Here is a 20346-nt window from a genome sequence, read left to right as displayed (position 1 = left end):
CCCGATATTAGGCCAATAGTATGCTAGAATGAATGACTAGAAATTTATTGAAATGAATAAACCTACTTTACTCTGATATTTTAATAAATTGGTTATCAGCATAGTATCTGCATGTAGAAATGACCTCAATCAACTGCAAACTTGCTGTAGAGCCAGGTCAGTGATACAGGCCCATTGGGCCTCTTGTATCAGGAAATCACAATTTTGACTTTCATTTGTTTGATTTCTATTGGAATTCATTCTTTTCTATTGGAATTCATTCTAACTTTGTTCAAATTTTTTAGCATGGGATGACAGCTCGATGGTAATATCATTGTCATCAGGTGACCGTTTAGGCCCATTGGGCCTCTTGTCTAACATAAAGTAGGGGATGACACAAATCCTATGGCTATAGAAATCAGATTAAATGACATAAAGTAGGGGGGATACAAATCCTACGGCTATAGAAATAAGCTTAACTGACACAAAGTATGGGGGATACAATTCCTACGGCTATAGAAATCAGATTAAATGACATAAAGTAGGGGGGATACAATTCCTACGGCTATAGAAATCAGCTTAAATGACATAAAGTAGGGGGGATACAATTCCTACGGCTATAGAAATCAGCTTAAATGACATAAAGTAGGGGGGATACAATTCCTACGGCTATAGAAATCAGATTAAATGACATAAAGTAGGGGGGATACAAATCCTACGGCTATAGAAATCAGATTAAATGACATAAAGTAGGGGGGATACAAATCCTATGGCTATAGAAATCAGTTTAAATGACATAAAGTAGGGGGATACAATTCCTACGGCTATAGAAATCAGATTAAATGACATAAAGTAGGGGGGATACAAATCCTATGGCTATAGAAATCAGATTAAATGACAAAGTAGGGGGGATACAAATCCTACGGCTATAGAAATAAGCTTAACTGACACAAAGTAGGGGGGATACAATTCCTACGGCTATAGAAATCAGCTTAAATGACATAAAGTAGGGGGGATACAATTCCTACAGCTATAGAAATCAGATTAAATGACATAAAGTAGGGGGGATACAATTCCTACGGCTATAGAAATCAGCTTAAATGACATAAAGTAGGGGGGGATACAAATCCTACAGCTATAGAAACCAACTGAAATGACAAAGTATAGGGGGGATACAATTCCTACGGCTATAGAAATAAGCTTAACTGACATAAAGTAGGGGGGATACAAATCCTATGGCCATAGAAATAAGCTTAACTGACATAAAGTAGGGGGGATACAATTCCTATGGCTATAGAAATCAACTTATATGACATAAAGTAGGGGGGATACAAATCCTACGGCTATAGAAATCAACTTATATGACAAAGTATGGCGGATACAATTCCTACGGCTATAGAAATCAGATTAAATGACATAAAGTAGGGGGGATACAAATCCTACGGCTATAGAAATCAGATTAAATGACATAAAGTAGGGGGGATACAAATCCTATGGCTATAGAAATCAACTTATATGACATAAAGTAGGGGGATACAATTCCTACGGCTATAGAAATCAACTTAAATGACATAAAGTAGGGGGGATACAAATCCTATGGCTATAGAAATCAGATTAAATGACAAAGTAGGGGGGATACAAATCCTACGGCTATAGAAATAAGCTTAACTGACACAAAGTAGGGGGGATACAATTCCTACGGCTATAGAAATCAGCTTAAATGACATAAAGTAGGGGGGATACAATTCCTACAGCTATAGAAATCAGATTAAATGACATAAAGTAGGGGGGATACAATTCCTACGGCTATAGAAATCAGCTTAAATGACATAAAGTAGGGGGGGATACAAATCCTACAGCTATAGAAACCAACTGAAATGACAAAGTATAGGGGGGATACAATTCCTACGGCTATAGAAATAAGCTTAACTGACATAAAGTAGGGGGATACAATTCCTATGGCTATAGAAATCAACTTATATGACAAAGTATGGCGGATACAATTCCTACGGCTATAGAAATCAACTGAAATGAAAAAGTATAGGGGGGATACAAATCCTATGGCTATAGAAATCAGCATATTTATGTTAAAGAAAGTTATGTTAAAAGATAGATTATTTTTGTTTTGTTAATATTGTATGTATCCAATTGATCTTGTCAAGTTGTAAATGGAGAAAACCATATTTAAACGAACCAGCAAAAACTTAATTTTTTTTTTTTAATTATTGATGTAAAAATCCATGTCTTTCTGGAAATTGGAAAAAATGGTATGTAGATATATAACCTTTAATAAATCTAAGCTATTATTAAATATTCATTTATATCACACAATACTAGGTAATAACTTATATTTATAGATTATATATAATAATAATTAATACTACAGAAATATGGACAATATTATAATAGTAATAAATGTTTAAATAAAAAAAATAAGCCTAAAACTTTATGAGGTATTTTCTTTAAACCAAACCAAATCCTAATATTTATAAGTTTAAGACTTTTTTAATTAATGCTTGTCACAACACACATCATCCACATTAAATTCACACCTGTCAAGTCCATGGCCATCCTGCTGATTGTGTGTACATCACACCCTGACCCCATGCATGACTGCTCACCACCCCTCCCTAATTGTCTTTGATGACAATCATTTATACACCTAAGTGTAAGAGTCACCAGGTATGCAGAGAGGAATACATATATAAAAGTGAACAGGGAACCACTGCAAACTGTATATATCATATTTGCTGTCACTTGAATTGACATGTCATGATTAAATAGATAAGTCTGTGTATAAACATACACCCCTGCAGTCCATTCTCCCAATACCTTAAAAACTCCTTTAATCCTCCAATTATCAAAAAAAGAGTTCATTAATACTTTCTAGTATATAAATTCATTGTATTGAACACACATATACAGATAAGGTTTCATATGAATAGGGGGGATACTTTTCCTATGGGGGGGATACAAATCCTATGGCCAGTTTTAGTATCCGGATACAAATCCTATGGGGGATACTTATCTTATATGACACCGGGGTCTCTAGTTAAGCCGTACAGAACAATGTCCGTACAGAACAATTGACCACCAAATTGTGTTGTAGAGGGTGTGAGGTGAATTTGTGGTAGGTGGCATTAATCTATATTAGGGCAGTTTTCAATGTGGCCATTTAATTGAGGTGTGGAGACTACGCTGTACCAAATTGAGCATCCATCTTTGGGGACAGGGATGGCGTACATTATTTATCAGACAATTAACTCCAGACAAATTGGTCTTCACTGCAATCAATGTTTCTCCCCTGAACTAAAGGGAAGAAAACATCAGGCATTCTGGACAGAAAGTCCCCGACTGACTTCAATCACCATTACTGTGAGAAACCTTCATCAAACTCACATAACATTGTCTCACTTTATTTCCCATTGTTTCATTCCACCTATTATTGGAAATAGATAAAATTCTAATGTTGTTCCAGGATAATTAGGAGGGTAAGTTTAGAATGTCCTTACTTATGTTGACAAGTTTTGGTGGTGATAGATTAAAATGGAGCCATGGCCGGTATACTGTTTAATTCAAGCAGACAATTACGATTTGCAGGACGAATTATTGCCATAACAATATGAAATTATCCCACTAATTTCTTCACAGTTTAAAGTCAGAAAAATAATGTTTTAGGCAAAAACACAAAGCTAGGTGGAGATCTCTTCTTTAATGGAATCAGTTTTGAGAAAATTTGAATTTCATTTGGTATATATACATGTAGGCTGTTGATAGCATCCAAAGGTCGCCTGCTGAATGATGAATATCAATTTACAGAGTTTGTGATATCTTGACCTTCGCCATTCTACATATGTACAGTGAATGTGACATTTTAAACATTATTTTCTACTATAACTTGAAGATAATAGTTCAGGTAATACCCATAATGGGTCATTGTGATCTCATTAAATTTGTGGATTTATTTCAGAAATTTAGAATGACCTCTAACCTTTTATCGACTGCTTTGAACTTTAAAAGCTCCACTTGATCACATTTAATCTCAATTAATGTACAGTGACTTGTATGTTCCATTAGTATTTAGTGGTCTGATGTTTCTATCTTAGATTTGTACCACCAGAAAACAAAGCATAATCTGGGAGTCATTTTAAAATAACTTTCAAAACCTGCAATCTGATCTCCCTGCTGGGACGTAGATTACAGTGAAATGTGATTCAAGTTCAGTAACTTTTAAAGACTACAGTGTGTTAAAATGAGCAATCATATCGATCCCGAGATTAATATCGGTATCCGGTGCGTAAAACTATACACTGACTTTGAAAGGTGTATCACAAGAATTGGTCGTATCAGATTTTAATGGTGACTATGCTTTGACATAAAGTTCTCGAAAAGTAACCGTTTACTGGCATGGTTGAACTACTTTGTTCACAAAACCATCAATTTAAATCCGAGCTCGGATTTTATCGATGGTTTGCATGTCGCAGTGTAGTTCATTGTATCTTTTGGCTGACATTAGTCCCATGGCTGTATAATCCCCGAGAAGATGTTTTTATCCACCATTGAATCCATCAAAAGCTACCACAAGGAGTTGACACCATAGAAAATATGCCTGTGTCACATAAAATGTTTCCCGCTGGGTAGTCGAGCTCTTTAGTGTTTCCAGTGAAAAAAACAAACATCGTTTATAGCTTTCGTTTCTATTCGAAAATCATTACTGGTATCAGAGCTTTAAATAAGGCCTTGCTGTAGATATTGTGTCGTTGATTTCCCTTGTAAATAGGATTACGACTCAACACGAAAAATAAAATTGAATTAGACCTATCCCCTTTGGTTGTAACGATGTAAGGGAATTACGAATGTCACCTGCATGTGCATTGCATGTACACATGTTATGGGCTCCCTCTGGTGGTGACTTCGGGCAGGTTTTAATCGTGACCATCCATAATGTATTCCACTCACTGGAGCTTTTAATGAAATACTTAGAAATGTAGATTAAAAATGTATAATGTTTCAGGAGGTTTTCATAAATACTTTATTTGTCACGAACAAAATTATTTATATTGACGATATCATATCGGTGTGATAAAATATAAGATTCAGAGTAAAGTAGACCTTGTATTTGATAACAAATGACTACATGTTCGTGATGGCGAAAATCTTTCGTTTTATAACTATCTTAAAAATTCATTTCAAGATGTTATCAAAATGGAATTAAAAAACCTGGTTTGCATAAATATAAAAAGTTTAAACAAAAGATACGGTCTGTTACAAGTGTAATGCAGAACAGTAAAATTATAAGTGAAATGATAATATTAATTTTAATATAAAAGTAGAATGTTTATGACTGGTAACAGAAAACTTGAGATAATCTACTGCACTTTTTAGTCCAAATCAACAATTTGTTATGATAATCTGGTTTTTATTGTGACATACATGTATGCTATGAAAATTATTTGTGTAGGTACCTGGACTTTCAATATGTTCGTTAATTCTTTTGAAACTGGTTTCTACCTTAAAAAAATATATTTGATCATTACAGATTGAAAAGCAACATATAAAAGGCTAGACTCAATCAGACGCTTTGATGTATGCTTTAGGTATTGATTTCTTTTATAACAGGAAATATTGGAAAATTACTTCTCCACTCAACTTAGATCAAAGCTTACTAATTTATTGATATTTATAACTCAGTAAACATTTTATTTGAAGTCTAATTAACAACGGAAACTAAAATTGATCACATCTGGCTTTGACATGATCATAAAAAAAAATTGCTGTGACATTTATTGTAATTTTGTTTTTTGATATTTTTTTTTTTATAAAATGCCATGAATGTCTGTTGCATAATCAAAAGCAGAAAAAAAGTGCTCCAGGAGGAAAATTCATCATAGTTGATGTTTCTGAAGATGAAAGTGATTCGTTGATTACAATAAAAATTTGACTAGAATGCTTGCATGTACACAGGCTATATACAGATCCACAGAGATCTAGTCTCCATGGTTCCCGACTAACGGATCATACCTACTTTAATTATACCATGAAATGATGACATTTTGTCACACATAACTTGACATTAAATAGCTTCTCTCAAGGGTATCTCTTTCCAGTGAGATGTATTTTTTTGTCAGCTATACAGAACCATTATCTAGGTTGAGGCGTCCTGATTTAGCACGGAATCTTGAAACATTAAAACTAGGGTCGATAGTCACTATTTTGCCATTTTCTTTTAGGCCCAATTCCCAATGAAATGACAAGATTGATGAATTTTGTTGGACTAATCTAGAAAATGGCTGATTGTATCAGCCTGATTTTGTTTAGACATGTCAAATTTCTTTGTGGCGGAGATTACCGATCCATCCCATGATAATACCATCATCCATCTGTACCAGCCTCATGATGGTCCAAGATACAGAAACAGTTTAGTCATCTCTCAGCAGAGCTGAAGAATTGTGTAGTTGAATGTTTGATGTATGTATTGTGGTATTGTACAATGTTTTTATGACAGATTGTTTCCTATGGTTTCAGATTTGTTTCCAGGCAGGTTGCTAAGCAGTTAGCTGCAGGATGAATTTAAAGTCACAGAAAAGCTAACAGACAGATTCAGTTGAGAAATTGATGTATGCGTTTGATTACTATTTGGGCGTTTTTTATTAGATTGAGTCATTTCTTGTGGAAGATTAGCAAATGTTTTATTTCTGTTTGAATGATTCTGGTTGTAGCGAAGTGAGAAAAAAAAGTAAAAAAATTATAAATGAGGATGATGGTATTTCATTTTACAGTGATTTTTGTCTTCACCGATATTTGACAAATGGCTACAAACTTTTGAAAGATGTCTGACGGATTTTAACATTTATATTTCCTAGAAATTCAAGACAGATTAGATGCCATTGCTGATCATGTTTGGAAACCTTAACTATGTCAATTTTTTTTTTTCGTGACAGAGATGGATTTTGTACCAGATCTCTTCAATCACAGAACATTTAAAACATGGCAGAATATCTCATGCAATATTCAAGGGAAATTTTTACTGTTTCCGAACAAGACAAAAATCACTTAAAATGCTAGCTATCTTTGGGATGTGATTGTTACAGTATAGAAATTGTACGCAGGCTACATAAACAGTCTCTCGTAGCTGTCATAGTTCTGGTGCTGAGTAACTTCTATTGATTCGTGACAGTTAACTTACCTTTTGGTACGAGATTCTCCACGGCAGGAGACCAGTATATCCCATCATGTACGATGTCAGTAATTGTCAGCTCGGGTTCTGCGTTGTCCTTCAGATGACCTTGGTGATTGAATGCAATGCGTTTCTTATCCGGAACTTCCTTATATTGTAACGGAGGCTTGGTGAAACCACTCAATTTGTCTTTGGATTTCAAGAGATTATTGTTCACATTTAGAACATTTGTTTCTACTTTTTTATCATTTAATTCATCTTCATCCTCCTCCTCATTTTCGTCCTCCTCATCCTCCTCAGTTTCCTCGATTACAACTTTCTCAATATCCTCTTCGTAATCATTGTAATCCTCACTTTCATCCCTCCCATTGGTTTCACGACCTTTGTTTTTGTGATTACGAACATTTTCTACTTTCACTTCTTTACCCACGCCATTTAATCTCAGAAAATTATATTTCTTATCTTTAAACTTTCCAGTAAAAACTTCCTGTGAAATCACATTTTGATAATTTCCATTGATTTGAAAACCTCTAGATCGGCCATTACCAATCACACTTTGTCCACTGTCTGAATCACTGTGAATTTTCTCAATTGCCGCTTTGGGTTGCCGCTGACTTTTCGCAATGATGTAATTTCCCCTGAACAACTCTGAGTCCATCAGAATCTCGCCATGGACAGATTCTCTTTGCTCAACATTGTCGGAGCCCTGCAACTGGTTGACCATTAAGTTCAGAGTCAATACAAAACTCAACAGAAAAAACGTCATTGTAAGTAACAACGTCTTACGCTTATGTACTCGTGAAAAATACATTTTTGTCTTTGGTAGATTTACATAGATATAAATATAAATATAGATTTATGTCACTTCTTTTTTTCGTACAGAAAATATCATTTTGGTTGTGTTATAGAGGCATTCACACCGGTATGATGAACCTTAAATATGTTGAACATGTCGTTTCCATGGCTTCGGAAAACAAACCAGACCTGCATACCGTCACTATTTTATTTCCGTGCATCCTCCGCAAATGGAATTGACATTTAGTGTTGGAAAGGTTTTTTGATTTTGACATTGGCTGCCGAGAAGGATTTCGGTATCACAACCAGATGTAGAATATAGTTCCCGTTCACACAATAAAAATCCTGAGTTTCCTTTTAATGTTTTCCATATAACATAACCTCACAGATTCCAAGTTTTGGTGATAATCTATTCCATGCTTGGCAAATCTTAAAACTTTCTTGAGTGGATCGAGTGTATAAGATAAAGATAAGTAAAACACAAGAGTTGCTGCAACTTATCTATCACAACCTTCTTGGCTGCCTCGGTGTATGATATAGATTTACCTGCAGGCAGAGAAAAAAATCATTGCGGTTGACACGTCATAGAGAAACACCTGTGTCTTTACGTCGTGGCAGTGTAGCCCTGCTGTGCATACTAGTGATTCCGAATCTTGGAGAGCTATTGGATTTCCTCGGTTTAATTCCCCTGCGTTCTCTCATGAGCTCTGTGTTCACTTGAGTAACATGTTCAGATTACGGGCTGTTGCCACTCTCGGGAGTTTCCATGAAAAATTCTCCGATAATTTTCTCCAGTGTTGTGTGTGTTGCTGGCACTTTCCACACAATGAGTAAGCGACTGGGTAGCGGAGACCTGTAGACATCAAACGTGTTAAATAATTCTCCACTATATAATTAGGTTCTTCATGCTTTTGAATTAAACAGGAGGTTTGTTGACAATGGAAGCCGGTTGTACCAGTGACATTCAACAGTAAGACTCTCTCCTGCAGGTGTTTGTTGACATAGGTTCAGTATAGTATATAGATTCAGTCTTCCTTCAGACGTGTTGACTTAGGTTCCAGTTTGGCTATCCAGTCTCTGGTATATACTTTATTGACTCAGAACTGTGTAGTGCTGTACTACATGTGGACAGTGAATTGAGAGCGCCTGCTGCAAATGTTTACCCTCCCATGTGAAGGGAGTCCTTGATCCCCCCCACCCTCATTCACACCGTCACACGCTGCCACCAACAACAGTCAATACAATTCGACAGCTCGGAGAGGCGAATAAATTAACATTGTCACCACTGGCGCGACAGAGGCGACAGCTTCTCTGTGGTCCTGGAATGACTACTGCTTAATGCAATAGGAGTCTCGAGATTGGACAAGTAACATGTCCCGTGGGTTGGGGGTATTTGTTATTGGTTCTGTGGCTATTGTCAACGTGAAAAGTTCCAGTGTACTTTTACACTCAACTCTGTCTACCGGGATACCATAGAGTACATATCCCCTGGGGTAGGGCTGATGGTTCTCTGTGCCACGCCTATTGTCTTGGTGATGAGGCTGAGTCTCTTGTTACACCAGTCTCTTTCTCCCCCGAGAGAATGACAAGAGGTCATTCAATAACTGCTAATGTGGATTCGCAACCTGTCAAAGAAAATGAGAAGAAATTAGATTTAATGAAAAATATCGCACGTTTTTATAACAGAATCGTTACAGGCGTATTCTGCCAGTGTGTTACAGCTAATGTGACCATTACAGTTGAGGTGTCATGATAATAAATAAACCTCCATATTGTTTCCACACCAAGGAGCATTTGACCTCAGGGGTATCTGTAGAGAGACTTTTCAAAAGTGGATATAAAAATGGTTTAATTTAGTTTTTATGGGATAGTTGACCTCATTATATTTCTGGTTGACGTTAAAAATCTAGATTTCAGACCGATAGTGAGGATCAAGAATGGAATGAAAATAGAAGGAATGGATTTAGTATCCAGGAGTTTGTGTAAAGAGTGTATTAAAATTCTCATCAGTGATATAGGTCACCAAAAATATGATTTATTGTAATTGGTGACCAAAATGGTTACTGATAAACAAAGGTCTCATTACTTCTTCAATCATTAGTCCCCAAGCAGTATTTATACAGTACAGTAACGGTTTGCAGTCCTTTAATTTGATCATGAGTTCTTGGGTCAACCTGTTGCTGAAGACATCTTTAGATTGTAGGAGTGTTAACATCCAAAAGTTGGGTTTTGTATTTTTCTACATAGAGTTATAGCCCTTAGTTATAAATTTTGATGCATACGTTAAGTCCGGGAGGTGAGGGATTATGAAATGTTTTCTATAATTGTTAAGCCTTTTCTGATTGATTCAAAAGGAGGAAAATATTGACTTTGACAGTGACCAAAAGGAGGAAAATATCGACTTTGGCACTGACCATATACATGTGAAAAATGTGAAAAATGTGAAGCGAGGGACAATATATTGTTGGGCAGTTTCACCTCCTTTTAAAGTTAAATTTAATGCATACATTTGAAATATGTCATTTTCAATCTAATATTACCATTTACAACATTTATCATTTCCTTAGAAAACAAGAAATACAATATCATCATAGCTAGCTAGGGAACAAAAATATTTCGAGAAAGATTATTTCAGAGATAGAAATAGCAAATTAAAAAATGTGAGTAGTGAACTGAGAGAGCTTGAAATAAGTTGTTTCCATGTGAAACACTTGGTTTTGATAGAATAACAAAGTTTTGCAATTATATGCAGAATAGAAATACCAAAATATTTTTGGTTGCTGAAAAAAAAATAATAGAAAGTTGCAAAATTGTTTCATTGCGTAATGCAATATGGTGAAGAGAGAAAAAAAAATCAATTTTTTTTAATAGATTGTGCCAGTATAGTTATAATTCAATATTCTCTATCACGTTGAGTTCTACGCAAAGTGTAGCACTTATTAGATTAAACAGAATAAGTGTGTAACTCGTGATAAATCAGGTTATCTTTTAAGTGATGATGTGCGCGGAGCAGACTGCACCATCTATGTAACGGTTATTGTTGGTTCTCCGCTCATCATACGCTGAATTAAAATCTAATTTACAGCTGAACATTTGGGACTTAGAAGCATTAGTTTGAAGTGTTTCACCTAGTCTGTTTCGATAAGGTTTACCAACTCTAGATTTCTCCGCAGGCAGACTTGTCTCCAGGGGAAGTAGACAATATAGCGAGTGAGGAGACGAAATCGTGATACGATCGTCCACGTACTCATTTAACTTTCAAATACGGTAACATGTTAGACATACAATATAGGGAATTTAAATATGAATAGGATTATAGGTCTATCGTGGCCATCATAGTGTCACTATGATACTCAGAGATGGCATGTTTGCCTGCAGACAGTTGAAATGAAATCTTAATATTCTCATATATTTCACTTTCTTAAAAATTCTGTTTTGTCATGGAAGAGGTTGGCTTTGATTACACCACACCCCCTTCTGAGAGGTATTCAGTCGGTCCAGTGTTTGATCTGGAACGTTCCATGTTACAGTATGGGTGTGACACCTTATCAATTTGATTGCATGCCAAGAGACAATCTTGTCTTCTGCAATGGTCCCATGGTCTCATGGTCTCATGATTCCTGTAGCACATTTTAGCGTTTGATAATTGGATCGGTCATACATTCACAATCAGGGAAATGTTTAAATATGCACCCGCAAGGACTGGAACATCACTACTTGATTACATTTTATGTTTATGACCCATCAGATAATTGTGGCGATTCAATTTTCACTGTTACTGTTTTTTCTACCATCCCTCCCCCTACATTTCTCCGCTTTTTTTAACTAATGTGTACTAATATTTCCCCGTCCATTAATATATATGATATATACAATCCGTCCCTCCACTAGTAAGGTACGATCCCTCCTCAATGCCCATCCCTCCTCTATCGACTCTCCCTGTGATGTGTTATTAGGAAAACCTGTGATGAGTAATAAGGAGCCCTGATTTGATAATAAATATTGATGCATCATGCAAAAACAGAAAATTGTAGCTGATTGTCCCCTAGGGGTCTGTAATCTCCCAAGGTCCCCGCCTGTACCACATTTACATAAAATGCCGCGCTTAATAGATACCCGGGAGATGTCTGCCTTCATTTCTATGGAAATTGGAATCAGGTGATGTCTCGTAATGATTTCTCAACCAATGTTTCCAGGAGGAGGGAAATTTCCTCCAGAGAATTTACGAGAAATGTTATCTAATGAAGTCGTATTAATGTTAAATGGTTACAAATAGCCAGGCACAGTCGATAGAAATTACACCAGATTGTCTGAAATTCTGTGAAAATTGAAGTCTTATTAAAGGGATTGGTTTAGGTGTCCAGAATAATTCTTATCAAGTGCGTTGGCCGAATTTATCGGATATTAACTCTCGTAGAGTCTTATTACGGAATGGAAATTGTACGCAGACAATTTTTGTGGAAATAAAACTGGTTTGTTCTTAATTAAAGTGATCCTTTTGGAATTGTAATTTCATTCCACAGCCTGGCCGAGAGTCAAATTTTCATTATAAATGCAAAAATGGATCATTACTTCCTCAAATTCGGAGACGAAGGAATTTTCCAATTTTGTGCCACAGCATTCATGTTCCTCAGAATCCTTAGATCGGAGATTTATAAAATATTTATAAAGACTTTTAAACCAACCACATGTTTTTCATTTTAATGTTTTTGCTTTGAGTAGTTGCAAGTATGATTTGTATATATGTCAAAGGCATGCAGTCCTTGGCTTATAGAAAACACTTGCCACCTTGCCTCGTGAAATTAGCCCCTAGGGCATCACGACAAGAATGAAAGAGAAAACAGCACCCCATGTAGCGAAAATATTCCTTAAGGGCATCACAACAAAAAAGCAAAACACTTGTTGGTGCCATCGGGTGCAAGGTTAGTTGGAATGAGTTCGGAATTATTTTTTAATTTTACAAGTATCATTTGGAGAATTGACACCACAACAGTGATCGTAAACCAACAGAACGCTGACGATTTCTCGATTAGGTAATTGCCGTCAAAAGTATAATTGTATTGCACGAGACTGACAATTCAACACAGGAAAGCTACGGTCGACAGGACCAAGTCACCTTCACTCCTCACATTTCTTATACGCTAATAGCGTTTTGTTCGGAATTCATTTTTAAACTCCTGAGAAAAGGTAATTAGTTTCTGTGTGTCTTATTGTCGAAGCCGTAACACCATCAAACAAAATATCATTATAAAACGGTAAAATAGCATGCAGCAATTTTGTAAACTTCTCCCAGTTCGACTGAACACATCGGAGTCTCATCAGCAGTATTGATGTCTAACGGTAAATTTAAATGAAACGGATTTCTAGAAAGGAAACTGTCAATTTAACCAATTTACATACTTCACATAAAATTGCAGGTTTTGTTAAAAGGATTCCATTTCACATTTTAGCTGCCATTGCGTTAGAAATTGGATTCAAAAGAGAATGTTGGTATGCTGAACTTTTACTCCAAAACGGTAACCTATATATGATTTGTTTTAAACCTAAGACAATTTCCTAGCTCTGTTCTTTAATTTAGCGGAGAAGCTTAAAAAAAGGAATGATGATCGATAAAAGTTATTCTGAATTTTAGTTGAGAACATAATAGAATATTGAAGTGTGAATTGGTTTCTCAGATTTTGCTGAATATCTGAAGTTAAAAATAAATGTGTTGTTCTGAATTAAGCTTAAGATCTTGATGTTTTGGAGTCGAGTCTGATGCTATATCAAATGTACTTGTGCAATTTATCCCTTTGTAATCCAGAAACCTGTCTAAACCAGCACTGCCTAATCTGATCCAGAAACCTGTCTAAACCAGCACTGCCTAAACTGGTCAGGAAACCTGTCTAAGCCAGCACTGCCTAAACTTATCTAGAAACCTGTCTAAACCAGCATTACCTAGACTGGTCAAGAAACCTGTCTAAACCAGCACTGCCTAAACTTATCTAGAAACCTGTCTAAACCAGCACTGCCTAAACTGATCCAGAAACCTGTCTAAACCAGCACTGCCTAATCTGCTCCAGAAACCTGTCTAAACCAGCACTGCCTAAACTGGTCAGGAAACCTGTCTAAGCCAGCACTGCCTAAACTTATCTAGAAACCTGTCTAAACCAGCACTGCCTAATCTGATCCAGAAACCTGTCTAAACCAGCACTGCCTAATCTGATCCAGAAACCTGTCTAAACCAGCACTGCCTAAACTGATCAGAAACCTGTCTAAACCAGCACTGCCTAAACTGATCCAGAAACCTGTCTAAACCAGCACTGCCTAATCTGATCCAGAAACCTGTCTAAACCAGCACTGCCTAATCTGATCCAGAAACCTGTCTAAACCAGCACTGCCTAAACTTATCCAGAAACCTGTCTAAACCAGCACTGCCTAATCTGATCCAGAAACCTGTCTAAACCAGCACTGCCTTAAAAGATGCAGTTCATGTTGAGACTCTAGTGTACTAAAATACTTTGGCGGCCATTGTTGAAGTATTGAGGGTCCAGATTTAATTATTACATGGCATATTATCAATTTTATGCAAATACAGTACAACAAGCCTATTGGTAAATTGTGTAAACTAGTGCCATTGCTCTTGGGTGAAAACAGATAAAACCTGTCTTAAGGGGATTTAACTTTAGTTCCACTCAATATAACAGAACCTGTCTATTCAGAACCGATTTCTTGTCAGTTTAGGTACAATAACAAGATTCCCTGTATATGAGTATCAGCATGTCCCAGTCAATATGATGTACTTTATTCAGAGAGGTCCTTACAAGGATTTTATTTAATGTGGATATGTTTCTTATGTTGTCTTCAAAATGATTCACAGGGCAGGATTTTCTTTGTTGGATGTGTTGGAGGATTTGGAGTTAACACTAAAAGGGGGGGATGGATGGGGGGGGGGGGCATTGGGGTTTGAGGAAAAGTGTGGGATACTTGACACCAGGTTTTATACTTCACTCACACCTAGCCCGTTCTTTTATCAGAGATTTGAGTTTCAGTGAACCCTGTTTCCAGTTATTTTTTTGTTTTATCAGAGTAGTTCATTACCGTGGTAATGATAATGGCTTGTCCATGATTACAATAGAACCATCATCAATAAAGGAGCTGCCATTTTGTATTATATTCAGTAATTGGCTGTTGGATGAGTGCCAGATGAAGACATCTAAGATCCATAGCTTTTAATTATCCAGCACTAATTGACATTGTCAGCTGGCGAGTCACACAGAAATGTGTTTCAGAGACATCACCAAGAACATGAAAAATGACCAATCAGATTACAGGATTCCCTGATGTGCGGAATTTGGACAGAAACTTTTTTTCAAAAGTGTTATGATACTGTGGGGACAAAGAAGACGGATGTGTCTCTTGATATGATTGGGTCAAGAAAATGGCAGATGGTGAAAATGACCCTATTTAAATCTGTAATTGGTGTGGAAAGGATTTATTTTCATTATAATAATCACATCGGGAAATATCACCAGATATTGAATTAATGGACCGCAGCAGACAATTTTTGTCCAGCACAATGGAGAGGACAATTTGTAACAATTGGGTGTTGAGAGGATGTCATCATGGCTATTGTACTGGTTTTGTTTTCATGGAAGATTACCTTTCTTCACCTTAGGGCAGAACAACAAATGACATCATTCTATTAGAATAAAATTATATTTAAGTTGATTTAAGGATGTATGCTAGCTTACCGCAATTACAGTCTGTTTAAGGATGTATTTAAGGATGTATGCTAGCTTACCGCAATTACAGTCGGTTTAAGGATGTATGCTAGGTTACCGCAATTACAGTCGGTTTAAGGATGTATGCTAGGTTACCGCAATTACAGTCGGTTTAAGGATGTATGCTAGGTTACCGCAATTACAGTCGGTTTAAGGATGTATGCTAGGTTACCGCAATAACAGTCGGTTTACAGATGTATGCTAGCTTACCGCAATTACAGTCGGTTTAAGGATGTATGCTAGGTTACCGCAATTACAGTCGGTTTAAGGATGTATGCTAGCTTACTGCAATTACAGTCGGTTTAAGGATGTATGCTAGGTTACCGCAATTACAGTCGGTTTAAGGATGTATGCTAGGTTACCGCAATTACAGTCGGTTTACAGATGTATGCTAGCTTACCGCAATTACAGTCGGTTTAAGGATGTATGCTAGCTTACCGCAATTACAGTCGGTTTAAGGATGTATGCTAGGTTACCGCAATTAGTCGGTTTAAGGATGTATGCTACACTACAAGGAGCTAAAAAAATCTATAGATAATAATTGTGTAAATCTAGGGAGGATTTCACAGATTTAAATGTCAACATGAACCGATATGTTTCATTTAGCCTGTAAAATCACAAATTCAGTGAATTTATTGGAGGTACAAGATACCTAACTGTCCCTTAAGAATGATATTGTATTGAAGTGTATCATCATCATCATTATTATTCAATGTGATATTCATGCAAAAATTGGAAAAAAAATGTCCTTACAATATTGAGTATGATATTAAAGTTTCCCAATTTGAATATCTACATTATTTTTGTATTTAATGTGAATAATATGGAAATAGTCTTTAAAAGGACAGAAAACAACTTTTGTGAACATTATAATTTGGGTGAACTGATATGTCTAGCCACAGACTGATGGAAATGCTTGATAGAGTTGCAAAAAAATATTCTTTTTTTTAATTTTCTTTTTGCTTATACTTATTAGATTTCAAAGATTATACTTACAATGTTTATATGGGAGTCGTCGTGGGCCATAACTGATTAGTGTTTGATAACATATGATATTGCAATTTTGCTTTATTCTTTAACAGAAAATCTGTAAATTATGCAAAGTCCTGTACTGTCCCCTGTATATCATACATTGTCAAATTTCTCTGATGTATATAATTGGTGCCCTTGGAAAAGAGGTGTTTGTAACCCAACCTCTGGATTTACTTTTGAATTATGAACTTTAAAGTTAGCTTAAGTGTACATGTCTTCTGTAAACTATTTCAGTCAACAAATCCACAAAATTTGATTCAGCAATTTTAGCTGGATCAGCTGGGCTCTAAAAATATTCTTTATTAATATAAGCTCGATCACCTGGGCTCTAAAAATATTCTTCATTAATATAATATTTACTTTGAGCATTTTTGTTGGAATTCGTTCCTTTAAATCTCCAAATGCATCATTTCAAAGCACATTTGCAGAACATCATAAAATATTTAAAGTACATTGATCTCCGTGGAAATAAATGGTTTGAAGGGAAAGATAGTTTGTCCATGAGCTATGTTATCAAAGGTCCCAGCTCGACTTGTGTTTTGGTGTACAGATGTGTTTATCTCTAGAGGCCGGACATATGGAGGAAAGATTTGAAGATTGGTCAGGCCTGGATGGGTGGGGGATAGTCATCATGCCAAACATTACACTGACAAAGATCAGAAACACCTATAAATCCTACTTCAGATCTATTTCTCAGGAAAGCTTGCTGGCAATCTATAGAACATCTGTTCCTCAAAATGCGATGAGGATTTCAGCCTGGTGGCTATCTAAAATGGAGAAGAGGTATAAGAGAGATATCTCCTGATTTTATATTAAAAATTCATATTTCTGTTATATATACAGGATGCATCCCATTGTCCTGATGGCCATATAGTTATGATGTAAATTTCAGAGACCATTAACTCAAAACCCAGCCTTTGTTGTTCAGAGATATTGCTTTTCAATGGGCTGCATCAGAATTGTATCGCGCTAAAATGTTGAGAACATATTAACTATTAATATCAAACGACTGATGCTCAGAGCACAAGCCACCAACATATGAGTCACTTGTTAGCTTCGGAGGCGATAACAGCCGATGAAATTTGAATGAGATGGGAACAATGTTTGACATGTGAACGAAAATCACTTCCACCCAATGAAAAACACAATACTTGATACTGGGGTTACAGATATTATCCGACAAGCGATAAGATTTATGGATAGATTGAAACAGATTCAAGTCCATGAAAATATTGATGAAAATTCAGACACCAGCATATATTATTACAGCACATTACTTTTGAATATATATGTACTACTTAGATGAAGAATAGACTTTTATAGGGTAGGTGACGAATTTACGGTTGGAATTGATGCGGACTGTGGGACCTCGATAAATGACTGAAGAAAAAACGTAGCATTACTATGCCAGCAAAGATCAATGCATCATCGGGGGAGCTGTAAAAATGGATGCGGAGAGAAAATGGAAGATGTATGAACGAATGCCTTTCAGTCAAATAACAACAAATCGTAAATTGACTTGAACACGGAGAAAAAACCTGCGTTGGCACTTGCAGTTGATTTTAGAATTATTCATAAATCTGACAATTTTAATGAACAATGTGGGAGAAATTATTTAAGTATCCTGTGTATCACTGGTGAAACTGTTAGTCATAATCTAGATCGATTTTTGCTTAAATTTTTAAATTCTTCAGCCTGATGCAGGGTGTGGTGGTCAGCTGTTGTATATTTATATAGATCACAAAACAGACGTACATTGTTGTGTCGGTTGCAATCAATCAAATTTAATTTGCCTGTCATCGGAGAAGTCAATAGACATTTATCAAGAATGAGTAATTGCTGTCAAACAGTTATTTGATCTTTTAAAAAAAATCCATAAAAATGGCATAAAAACTACCAAAAAGAAATTTTTCAAAACCCCTGAAATGTTTTCCGAAAGGATGAGAAAATATGATACCCCATCAGCACAAGTAATACTTCATAAAGGTAGTAAGTAGTATTGGTGGCTGCGGTGGGATTGAAATATTTTCTGCAAGGATTAGAAAATATGATACCATGAGCACAAGAAGACATTAGCACACAATGGCAGCCTGTACTTCAGAAAGGTATTATTGGTGGCCACGGTGGGATTACTGCCCAGTTAGAAAATGGAGTATTTGATGGAGTAGTTCTGGAGTTTATACCATTGATGCGGGTGTGATATCGTCTCGGGATGTATATATGTAAAGGAGGACATTGTCTATTAGATTTATGTACTTTTTTTACCGTATTTCATACATGAAAAGCCCAAGTTTAGTGTGCAAAGTCCATTAATATCCAAACTCGTCCTCCAAACAGGTTGAATTTTGGGACCAAGCATCCAGCTAGCCTATTCCTAGGACACGATTGTCCCCAGCCCTTGGAATTATCATAGATAATAATCTACATTTAAATAAGATGGCTGGTATTCCTTGTCAGATATTATCAGTAACAGTGATCTGCATTCAGCCTATTATCTTTTGTTGCCTTGATCATTTTACTGATTCTTTCTCTAGGTTTAAATATATGTATGGTATGTATGTATATATGTAAGGGTTCTTATATAGTCCCATCTGATGGGATGGAAGACATATTCAACAGTAGATATATCATATATACATTCTCCAGTGGTTGAAATGAAGTTTATTGCAAGAACCAATTAACATGAAAATTGCAAAGTTTGATTTTTAAAATTTATTTCCTGCTTTTTTAGTTGTCAACATAAAAAATCTTTATTGTGTATACAACAATTTTTACAGGAGTTACCTTTAGGTGATTTACGACTATAAAGCCTACCCACACCGAAATAAAGTACAAAAAAAGTATGGGAAAAAAGTACTAAAAAAGCATAGAAAAAGTATGCTTTTTTTGACTCAATTTGGAACCGATATTCCAACACGGTTCCAAATTGAGTCAAAAAAAGTACTAAAGTACAAAAAAAGTCTAACAAAAGTATACCTTTAGTACATTTTATTGTTTTCATTAAGTACAGAAAAAGCACAAATATAGTACAGAAAAAGTACATTAAAAGTACAATAATAGTATAAAGTGCACAGGGCCAAATTGATGGTGTACTTTTTTTGTGCTTTTATACTTTTTTAGTACTTTTACAGGTAAGTCCATAAAGTACAAAAAAAGTACAAAAGTACAAAAAAAGTATGAAAATGGTACAGAAAAAGCAGGAAATTAGTACTGAAAAAGTAGGAAAAAAGTACCAATAGGGTAGGAAATTAGTACTGAAAAAGTAGTGGAAAAGTAGGAAAAAAGTACTAGAAAAGTAGGAAAATAGTACTAAAAAAGTACGAAATTTGTACTGAAAAAGTATCAAAAAAGTAGGAAAATGGTATTGAAAAGAAGGAAATTAGGACTGAAAAAGTAGGAAAAAAGTACCAATAAGGTAGGAAATTAGTACTGAAAAAGTAGTGGAAAAGTAGGAAAAAAGTACTAGAAAAGTAGGAAAATAGTACTAAAAAAGTAGGAAATTTGTACTGAAAAAGTATAAAAAAAGTACTGAAAAAGTAGGAAAAAATTACCAAAAAAAGGGACTTAATTTAATGGTGTAGGAAATTAGTTCTGAAAATA

General features: G+C 35.7%; 1 protein-coding gene across 3 annotated transcripts in view; it reads right to left on the bottom strand.

Annotated features, from left to right (window-relative positions):
* The window catches only part of LOC117335474, a 116535-nt gene that overhangs the window by 15190 nt on the left and 80999 nt on the right, over positions 1-20346 (bottom strand). For all 3 annotated transcript variants that reach the window (XM_033895491.1, XM_033895490.1, XM_033895492.1), the window contains one exon: positions 7166-9576. In XM_033895491.1, coding sequence (XP_033751382.1) covers positions 7166-7967 — 802 coding nt within the window. In that variant the 5' untranslated portion in view covers positions 7968-9576. The remainder of the gene's footprint in view (positions 1-7165; positions 9577-20346) is intronic.

Source organism: Pecten maximus, chromosome 10, assembly GCF_902652985.1.
Source record: "Pecten maximus chromosome 10, xPecMax1.1, whole genome shotgun sequence".
Lineage (NCBI taxonomy): Eukaryota > Metazoa > Mollusca > Bivalvia > Pectinida > Pectinidae > Pecten > Pecten maximus.
Note: the sequence above shows the minus strand (reverse complement) of the source record. Positions and strands in the feature narration are given on the sequence as shown.